This window comes from Rhodamnia argentea, chromosome 8 (genome assembly GCF_020921035.1).
Source record: "Rhodamnia argentea isolate NSW1041297 chromosome 8, ASM2092103v1, whole genome shotgun sequence".
In the NCBI taxonomy this organism is placed as follows: Eukaryota; Viridiplantae; Streptophyta; class Magnoliopsida; order Myrtales; family Myrtaceae; genus Rhodamnia; species Rhodamnia argentea.
The window spans coordinates 8,562,744-8,573,662 of record NC_063157.1 but is presented as its reverse complement, the minus strand read 5'-3'; the positions used below and the strand labels follow the sequence as shown (position 1 = coordinate 8,573,662).

General features: G+C 43.7%; 1 protein-coding gene across 1 annotated transcript; it reads right to left on the bottom strand.

Annotated features, from left to right (window-relative positions):
* Nucleotides 1-5,576: 5,576 nt before the first annotated feature.
* Nucleotides 5,577-7,057, bottom strand: LOC115736755. Its single transcript, XM_030668586.2, has 2 exons — nucleotides 6,951-7,057; nucleotides 5,577-6,906 (listed from the first exon to the last, which is right to left on the bottom strand). Exon 2 carries the CDS (start codon nucleotides 6,803-6,805, stop codon nucleotides 5,648-5,650), a length of 1,158 nt encoding a protein of 385 aa, XP_030524446.2. The 5' UTR covers nucleotides 6,806-6,906; nucleotides 6,951-7,057; the 3' UTR covers nucleotides 5,577-5,647.
* Nucleotides 7,058-10,919: the final 3,862 nt, after the last annotated feature.

The window sequence follows — 10,919 nt, the reverse complement described above, 5'->3', positions numbered from 1 at the left end:
AGAGAAGAAATTGAAGAAATAATAATAAAAAAAAGAGGAAATGTGAAAGAGGAGAAAGGATGGATGAAAAAATGTTTTCCTTAACTAGTTTATTTTCCATGAACCAAACAATCTAGTCCATGAGTTATGTGTTTAAATATTTAAATAATAAATCACGCCTTAATTAGAACATTTATCAATGCTCCTACAAGAACTCAAGTTTTGCTTCATCTGCTTTTGATAATCGCGGTGTCAACTCGCTTGAATAATTATTAGCGGTTTTTTTTTTTTTTTGTCGAAAACGATTTTCAGTAACTACGAAGAAGGTCCGGAAAGTCCCAAACAAGGAGAGTCTAAACACAATAAGGAGCCGCTCTTTCCGGTTAACATAATCTGCACACCCGCTTATCAAGATTCTCGCTAGTTCCGCTCGATCAGTCCCCTTGATCAAGTTTTCAGTTCGGTCTTTTTACGCACTTGTTGTTTGGAACGCTTCAAGAAAAACAAGGGTTTCAACTTGGCAACCAGATGAAACCTTCACCGATTTGGAACGCCCGTATTATCTCTGCAAATTCCAGCTATGGCGCCGTCCACAAATCCATCAACGAAAGAAGCATCGACGTTAAATTTTAGGGCTTTCTCCTCCTGTGGCGTCGAGGACCGCACCTCTTTAAAGGTTGGATTTTTACTTATATTTGGTTTGTGGGTGTACCATTTTCTGTATTTTTTTTTTTTTTTGGACGAAAAAACTTCCTTCTTGCATTCATGAACTGGTAAAACGACAATTAGAGTTCCCACAGACTAAACTTAACAAAGTGCAAAGATAAGAAGGTGGCTTTAGGAGCCACTTAGGATTGAGAGAATTGGTGCGGAGAGACTTCGCAACCCAGTCGGCAGCTTGGTTTGCCGTTCGAGGACAATGGGCCAAGGAGACAAACCCCCAGTTGGTCGAGCAAGGCTTGGCAGTCTTTGATAATAGAGCACACAGGCCATGGGCTTTCTTTACGGCCCAAAAACCCACCTTACAGTTGAAAGAGAGTCAGTTTCAATCGTGACTTCCTGCTCTGAAGAGGCAAATCCACCAAGATCTACTTTTGTACTTTAGCCAGACGTTCCAGACCTTCCCTTACCGCAAGGGTTTCTGCTACAGCAGCTGATGGGGCTCTGATCTTCCTTGCTAAGCCTGATTCCAGAAGACCGAAGGCGTTCCGAAGGATGCCTGCAGCTGCGGCTTCCCCTGTTTCACTGCTCCACGACGCGTCAACGTTGATCTTCAGTCTGCCTTGTTGCGGTACGCACCACCACCGAGCCGGTAGCAGGTCCTGTCCAGCTGCTCCTCTAATCCCGCTTGGGTTCCATCTTTTATACTGTAGTTTGCTAGCAAAATTTGCGCTGATTCCACCTTTTCTTGGGCATTTGGAATTTTCCCCCGAAAGACTGAATCATTGCGGGACTCCCATATGCTCCCCAGAGACGAGGCCACCATTGACAGAGAGGGCAGGTCAATTATTAGCGCTTGAGAAGCTTCTAAATTTTGTTTTCATCCTGTTGCACCATGCTCCACGTGACTTTACTTAGATGGGAGTCATGAAGTACAGCGGACATGCTTTTTCTTTGTGAGCAAGAAAATTACTTATGGACACAATCAAAACAAAAGACTACGAAGCAAGTAACGCTAATGAAACAAGGTGAGCAACAGAACTAGAAGAGGGGTCGATGATCATCCCGAGCTGGATTGCGTACCGTGAATCGAATGATAATAATTAGTACTAGATCGGTTCAATGCCGAGCTAGGCCGGGTTTTTGGTACCGATATGAACCGCCGAGCATAAGAGTGTGGCCAACGTGATGAGCAGGCGCTGCGATCGCCGGTGACCTTGAGAAGATCAATCCGAAGGATATCGGGTTTGGACCCGCCGATGCATATGCATCCTCAAAACATCTAAAAACAATTAATGATCACTCCAAAAGTGTTATAGGGTCGAGCATAGTTACCGCCAAAACGAACTAAATGGGATTGAAAGCATTCGGCTCAATTCGGTTAGGGGAGGTGATTTTAACGACTCCGTTCACAAACCGAATCGGGATGATGATCAGCGGTTCGGTCCGGTAGGTTAAGTCCGGTACTATCTTTCCCAAACCGCCATACAAAGTCGCACTACATGTAAGTTTTTTAATTTTTGGTCGAAACACTACATATAAGTTGAGTTGTGTTAGAATTTGGCGCACAATTACAACGAAGTAAAGCGTAGCGAGAAAGTGAAATCGAGACACAAGATTTTTATTCTTGTTCACCCTTAAACTAGAGCTACGTCCAGTAGAGGATTCCACCATAATTAGCACTTCACACTTGTCGTTACATCACTCAATTACAATCGAAAAAATATATATATAACTGTGGTTATTTATGGACCCAAGCCCAACTCACATGATCTCCTGTCGTTGAGAAGTATGAATCACTTCCTAACAAGTTGCAACCATTGTCGTTACAATGGGACTTTGATGTATCAAGCAATTTTTATCACCGTATTCTATCCGTGTAATAGGAAATAAGCAAGAAGGATGCTTGATCATTTCGGAGAAATTATCAAAAAAAGGTCCTAAACCTATTGTAGGGTGGTCAATTTTGTCATAAACATTTTAATTGACTCAATTTGGTCCTAAGTTTTTTGAAGTTTTGCTAATTTAGTCTTAAACATTTCAATTGTGCCAATTTAGTTTTAAATTTTTTTACGATTTGTCAATATAGTCCTTTCGATCGATTACCTAAATATAGGTTTAGGACTAACTAGACAAAAATTAAAAATGTTTAAGACTAAATCAACACAATTAAAAGATATATGATCAAATTGACAAATCATCAAAATATTTAGGATTAAATCAACACAATAAAAAATTTAAGAGTTAAGTAATCGCCACATAATAAGTTTATAAAATTTTTGCCACTATTTCGGATCATCTTTTACGTGACAGGAGAACTGCTAGCTACGAACGGCACAAGACTCCGACAGCTTAATCTTAAGTCGTGTCGTGTATCGTGCGCATTTAGAAAGGAGAGAATCTTGGGAGATAGAGATGGATGGATGGACCTCATCCCATCGTCGAATGACTCCAATTTAGGTGGGACGATTGTCGACTCACCCTGTCCACGCGCTCCATCCAATTATTATTCCCATCCATCTCATGGGACCCTTTGATTATTCGACCGACACCCGAAAAAATTCATTACTCTGTCGTTTCCTAATGTACCTTTTGCAATATCGTGTCTAAGCTCGATAATAAGTAACCGTTTCAATCGAAGGTGAAGTTCATATGAAGTTTGGTCAGGCCCGGCAAGTTGGAAAAAAGGCAAACAACCGACCCAACCCTTGTTTTCGTCTCAGTTCATATGAAGTTCGGGTGGAAATCGGGTCAGATAGAACACACTTCCCTTACAGGTTGGGTCGGGCAGCATTGAAACCCGACTCGTTGACATCCCTACAGTCGCACTCAGTACCGCTTCAACCCTTTGCTTATAAGTTCACTAATTTTACTTACAAAGTTTATGTTGTCCTCCTCTGCGATGTATATTGGCATGTACGCTCATTTTACTGACTTCATCTTTTGAAAATCAACGGGACATCGTATATTGACATTGTTAGTTAACTCATAGTTCTAGACCTTCCTAAGTCACTAATTACCCATGTCCTAACTACTCCATATAGCTTATGCATCCTTCGTAAACCACAAATGGTCAGATAGTCATGTCCTATTGTACTCATTCGAGTCCAATCGTGGAAGTTATGCATTCATCTTAAATAATCCATGGCTTGCTCTACCAACGACCGACCAACCACAACGAATACACTTTTGCGATAGCAATAGATTACCCTCAAGTGCGTTCAGTTCTCGTATTCCTTTTGACCTACATTCACTATTAATTTGATACGCACGATGGTATAGTCCATGCTTACAGGAAAAATTGTCCAATCAGTCCTAAACTTATAATATGTATGTTAATTCGATCCCGAATTTTTCAATTTTACCAGTTAAATCCTAAACATTTGCGCAAAATTCTAGCGTGGTCATTGGGGGTGTCGCATAGGATTGCCAATAATGATTGGACCGCCACGATAGCCATTTCTAATGAAAATTGATCGGAAGGCCGTACATTGAAATCTTGAGTGAATATTTAGGATTAAATTAAAAAAATTAGAAGGTTTAGGACTGAATTGGCACCCGCACAATAGATTTGGGACTAATTGATAATTTTCCTCGCTATTTATGCATACCAAGCTAAGGGTGGAGATTTTCTTACAAATTATGAGGGTTGCTTCGCATGCATGCGCCAAAAGGCCTTGACTATGCCACCCAAGATTGTATAAAAGCTTGAGTGGGCCACTTCTCTCTCGTCCAATCTAATCACTGTCGAGGTCACACGCAGCCCGGCTCTTCGCGAACGATGATTAAAATTGAACGCCATCATAACTCATGATGAGAAACTATACCAATATTGCAAGAAAGTATTTCTCCTGTACATAGAGAAATTACATGATGAAGCAAAGGGGAAAGTCATGTTTGAGATGGCCCGGATCTGAAATAGTTTGCACGTAATTGGTAGGGTTTAAGCTGGCGATTTCCGGTTCGCAAGCTGGAAATCGCCCCGACACGTCAATCGACCGCGCCAACCCTACCCTTTGTTTAGGCTACCGTGTTTTTCTTCTGACTTATTCCTTTTATTTTGTCTGAAGTGTCTCATGATTCTCTATTAACTCCCAGAAACCCTTTCATAGTTGCACATTGTACAGCATAATTTTCTCTTTTTTTCTTTTTTTTTCTCTTAACGAAAGAATCATGATTGTGCTAGCTTGTTCATGTAAGATGGCAGGACGATGGACCGACAAAATTGTTGCGAATTGTTAATGCTGTTGGATAGTGACTAGTGAGGGGCGGTAGTGCTGTGCTACTACTAATAATAAACTGAAGCAATTAATTTGCCTTATGTTCCAATTAGCTTATGCACCAAGATGCTTTCTCCTTAAGTTGAGAAGCAAATACAAGTTCGAGTGAACTAATCAATTAAAATGGGCCGTTCCCCGTTCGGGCATCTAAGATTCATTATTCTAGAGATTTCACAAGCGAAAGCTCGTGCGACCCTTATTAAGCAATTAAACACGAAAAAATTCCGATTCTCAAACACACGCATTTTCGTATTGTATACAATTGGAATTCCGAAGATCGAAATATTCAGTACTCAGAAAGTCAAATGAACAGAATCGCAAAGGTTTTGTCCTCGTTGGATCACTAAATTCCTTTCAATTTTTTTTTTTCGCATCTACACATTATATTAAGTAGAGTTGTTACACAACCAAAACTTCTGTGTCTCCCACCTAATTCCCACTACATAAATATTAACCCAACCGTCCGCCACTTCCAATCTCTAATTGATGAGCCCGCCCCCCCACCCCCGCCCCCGCCCCCCCCCCCACCATCCCGAAAAAGAGAAACTCTCTAATCCATTCCTGTTCACTTCACACACACATAGTGGCATGGCATGGCATGGCATGATGGCCATGACCTACGATACCCAACACACCCACATGCATCAAACTCATGCAAACTCGAAAGGGAGCGAAAACTTTTTCCACGTCCCGTACTAATTATTACGCGTAAATTCCACACGACTCGCTCACACGGTGGTGTACACAATCACGAAGCAAGGAAGCACGGCCCTCGGATTGAAGACCAGCAGATCCTCGTCGTCCAGCCTGGCGAGGGCCCCGCTGCCCCCCCGCCCCACGACCGAGTCGAACCCCCCGCCCTCCTCCTTGTCCGCGTCGTCCGCCTCGCACCCGACCCGCCCCGCCACGACCCGGCACACCAGCATGGCCCGCTTCACGTGCATGAACCCGAACTCCTCCACCACCTCGTCGGGGAGCGTCCCGTGCGCCCTCCACCCGCTGGACAGGGTCGAGATGCCGTCCAGCTTCTTCGAGAATCCCGACTTGATGATCCCGCACACGTTGCAGAACTGCTGGTTGCAGATGCTGGAATCGCCGTCTCGCCCCAGGTCGCACGTGAATGTCGAGCAGTGGAACCGGAGGAGCTCGTTGCCGTCGGCGACGCACCGCTCGTCCCTCCTCCTGGCGGCCCGGGCTGCCCGCGCCTTCACCGACTCGCGGTACTCCTCGAACCGCGACAGCGCCCTCGGCCCGTGGTGGATCTTCAGGATCCGGAGTACCCTCAGGTCCCTGCCGGCCGGCCAGCCCGTCTGGAATATGATCTGGACGATGTTGCGGCCGGAGTCCTCGCCGACGAGCTCCGACACCGCGTGCCGCGTCCCGTGATGCTGCTCGAGGAGCTGCGACTTCGGGAAGACCTCGCCGCAGGACGTGCACGGGAAGACTGCGTCGTTGCGGAGTGGGAAGAACAGGTCGGCGCTGTCGGGCTCCTCTTGAAGGAGCGTCCCCGGGCCGGGCCTCTCGCGGGGTCGGGTGGAGGTGAGCTCCTCGAGGGCTTGAGCTTGAGCATGAGCTTCTGGCGGCGGGACTAGGGAGGCTATGGATCGTTGGGAGTTTCGGGCGGAGGAGAGAGGGGGCGTTGGAGGGTCAGACGTTCGGGGTTTGGAGATGAAGACGCGCTTGAGGTACGACCAGGAGGAAGAGAGAGCTTTGCGGGGCTTGAATTGGGGGACGGTCGGAGAGGCTTTGCGTTTCTTGGCGGCGGCGGCATGGGAGGAGGAGGAGGAGGAGGATAAGATGAAGCAGCCGAGGTGGAGGAGGAGGAGGAGGAGGAGAGAGCGGAACTCGCTGAAGGACGGCGAGGGTGATGATCCGAAGCTCGCCATCGTAGCAGGGGATCGAAGTTTCAGCTTTTCATGTGATCAGCGAGTCGCTGCAAGTTGCAACTCCAGAACCGTGTGCTCTGCTCCGTGTCCATCTCATGAGAGAGAGAGAGAGAGAGAGAGAGAGAGAGAGAGAGGTGTAAAGCGAAGGATGGAAGAAGAAGAAAAGGGAAAGCACAGAGTAAAGGAAAGGAAAAAGGAAAAGAAGGAAAAAGGACGGGAATGTAAAGGGGAGGGGAAGGGGTGGTGGGGGCAATTGTCATGGAATGGAAGAAAAAAAGTTTAAAGGAGTAGTTGTAACGCTACTTCATGGCAGATTGGCATCCTCCTCCTCTTCCCTTCCCCCCACAATAAAAAAAAAAAATTGCAATCAAGTCCTTTTGCTGAATAATGTATAACATTATTTAGGAAGCGCGCCAAAATTAACTACACAAAAGCCTAGTTGTTGCTTTCTGCTTTACATTTAATAAATGCAAGTGCACCTTCCCGCAAAAGTTCAAGGATTTGTACCGATGAACAAATCGACGAGACAATTACGCTTCTCGATGAGTACATTTAAAACTTGGATAGCCCATATTTGAACTTTCGAGAGTTCGGACACAGCTCAAATTCGGACATTTTAAGGCAAATTGTGAGAATCCCATGTTAACCTCTGGCGAGAGTTGCTTGTCACTGAGTAGAGTTCTTTCGACCCTTCTTAATCATTAAATCCTTAGATCACTTTAAAATGAGCTTTAAACCCATCCAAAGGCGTTTTAAGGCCATATTCATAAAAAAAAAAAAGCTTTCGATTTTGCATTATTTTATTTTATTTTTTGCTTTGTTTATAGACTGAGTGTTGTTTTGTGTTTTTAATTTTTTTTTAGAGTTTCTAAATATGTACGTTTGTTATGTTAGATGTATCGAGCTCTGTCCGGGTCATTTGGGGCCTAAGAGAAAGTGGGAGGTGTTGTTAGTGCGCTTGCTTTCGCATAAAATTCCAACCGAAACATTAAGTTATCGGAGTGAAAAAGCAACGTGAAATATTACTTGATCAGACAATCCCCGATAGAATAAATCTAGACCGTCGGATGTGATGGGGCCCACGTGATGTGACGATTATTAATTAATTCGAATCCAACCTTATTAGTGCGACGACACACAAATGGGCGGATTGTGCCATTTTATTTCGAGGGAGACAAAACTCGTTCTTTGGACGTGGCGGGGACGCGTGGGTGCCCACACGTGCAGAGTTTCCCTCCTCGGCGACAATTTCCGCCTTCATCTCTTGTCAATTCAATTAAGTCATAACCCTTTTCACTTTTTTCACTTTTTTACTAATTGAGTCCGTCCAATTAATTTTAATAAAAAAATCATGGACGCAGAAGCCGATCGTCTTATGTGGCAAGACTGATACTAACGTGGATGATTTTAAATAAAATTTTTAATTTATTGAATTTATTTTATTCCTTTGTTCTTTTTTTTAACAAATGTGCCCTAACCTGTGTTTTGCGACCTCTCTAGCCACAATCGTAAGAAAAAAATAATTGTCCACGTTAGTGTCGACGACGTTATATGGGACAACCGACGTTCACGTCGGCGATTTCAAGCTAAAATTAATCGGATGTACTCAATTGGTAAAACATAAAAATATTTATAACTAAATTAACATAATTATAATGTTTAGAATTGAATCAATAAAAGTGCAATATGCGAATTTATCCAATTTTCACCCCCATTGTTTTTTTGTAAAAAGTAGCATTTCGTTCATATCGCTAATAAAACAGAGAAACATTACCGTCTAACCGCTACAACTTCAAAGCAAAATAAGACCCCGATAACAAAATAAATCATCAGAACAATGACATGAGTCACATGCTCAAAAAGCAAATCTATGAGTTCTTTAAATCAAAATCGGCGGTAGATCACCGAATCCGTCTTTAGCAATGAGCACACGTTAATATTTTCATCTGTTGCTACGCCTTTGACTTTTGACAGTGCGCACCTAGGTTCGGTGTCCCTAACACCATCGCCATGCAGAATAGAAAGGTTGAACGATCATAGATCCGATAGTAAGCGAAACTTTTATGAAACTCGTCCAATCTCCTTTGAAACCGGACTTGTACGCTAATGAAATCCCAGAAAAGCGAAGCTCCAAAAATATACACTAAAAAACTCTCCGAAACGGGAGAGAGAAACTTTCAAATTTAAACTAGAGTGGAAGGAAAAAAGTTCCACAAATGGGAGGAAAGCAAGAAAAAGAAATGAAAAACTAAATCAGTTAATGAGGAGGGGAGGGAGAAATTTAGCTCAAACCCTCCTTTTCATAGAAAGAAGAGAAAAATTGTGTGGAGATGAGAGGGAGAGGAGAGGAGGTTCCATCCCCGTTCGCATCCCAACATTTCTTCCGATGGAGCAACTGCGTGCGACAAGTCTCCCCCCGGTCGCTTGCTTACGGCCGATAACATCACTTGAGCATGTAGAAAAACTATTTCTCTCGTGGCCTGCTGGGGGGCCAGATTTTTGCCGGTCAGCCCCCCTCACCTCTGTTGGTTTTTTGGATCCAGCGGAAGGTGATTTTGCTGAAGCATATGCTCGTTCGATTTCCGAGTCACGTTGGCGGTAGCGGCCACGATAAAGAAAAAGGATGGTTTGTCGATCTTCGTTGATGCATTGAGACCAGCTGATCCGGCGCAGTTCGATGTTGTCGTACTTGTTTTCTGTGTGTGCGTGGGAGGGGAGGAGTTTGGGGGCGGGTTTTAATTTAGAGAAAATGGTAGTTGGGCTATCGGACAGGCATGAATCGGAACGAAGGATTGATTGGTTGGACTGTTAATGATTCGCTCGGTGGTTGGAAGACGAATGTAACTGTATTTGGATTGGTGTCGCTGCTCTAGATTGATGCGTCGGTCTAGCACAAGTTGGGGCCTTGCACTTGCGTCGGCCATGGACCAGACCGACGTGCTTGAACAAGGCCACAGGTTGGGATGATTATAGGTAAATCGAACTTATGCATAAGAATAAACTAGAGATGTGAATGTAAATCCTTGTTCTATGCACGTCTTCCTCGTTCTAGTTCGTAGTATGATATGCTTTGAAGCTGGATCGATCAAAGAAAAAATTGTGCTTAGGTCAATCGGTTGGCCCTTCAGGTCAACGAGTAACCCAGCTTGCCAGTAAAAGGTATGGGATTGTGTTCACAATTAAGAAATATCCATGACTAAATATGCTTAACAAATGCCATTTGGGCAATCATTAACGTGATCTAAGTATACAAAACAAGATTTTGTTTTTACCCATTTTGTTAGAACTTTGAGTGAGCAGTTCATACGATTGAGGATTCGGTTCGCTGACTTAGTGATCAAATTATTACGGGAGTGGTCAAGCCGATGACTGGTTGAACTCACCGACATCGGGCGTAATTGACTGAGCCAAGTTTATCTGGCATTGTGATCCAGCTCGAGCATAGCAAAGATAAGATGCGGCTAGGATCCACACGAGGAATTACTCTTCCGAAGAGAGCCAATATCTCAAGAAACAACATCAGCGTCAAGCTAGCATGGAAAACTAGAACCTCTCGCTTTCAAGAGACAATGTCTAGATCATATAAACTAACTAATTGACTTAGATTTGCATTTGTGCTTACTGTCCGTAATTATTGCGACAGAGAACTTGGACTGACACGAGAAAAGAGCATTGAAAAGATGGCCAAGTTACTGCTCTTTCTTAACCTAGCAAGCTGTTTTAAGTGGAGGCAGTAATGCCAATAAGCACGTGATCTGGTAAAGCATTCGGGGGTTAGGGCCGCTATTATCACATGTGCGAGATTCGACTTTCACACTTTGTAAAAAAGTAGAATAAAAATAAAAAAGATGAGAATTAGAGATGAGACAGATAAAAAAATAAAGAACTTGTAGTAATCATTGTTTGTTCTAAGGTTTGTGTCACGGCGATAATTTTGGCTGTAACCAATTTGATACCGAGGGCGAATGGTCATTCTTTGCTTGTGGGACATCATCTCATCTTGCTGTGGGCCGACTAATGTATTATTGTGTGCCCTTCCATGTCTCACCTTCATGAAATATATATGTCCAGTGAACTCTTGTTATGGAGTTCGTGACTAAACTCATCAAACGGG

Bases quoted from the DNA above. Each gene is read 5' to 3' on its own strand.
- LOC115736755 (XM_030668586.2), bottom strand. From the start codon at position 6,805: ATGGCGAGCTTCGGATCATCACCCTCGCCGTCCTTCAGCGAGTTCCGC.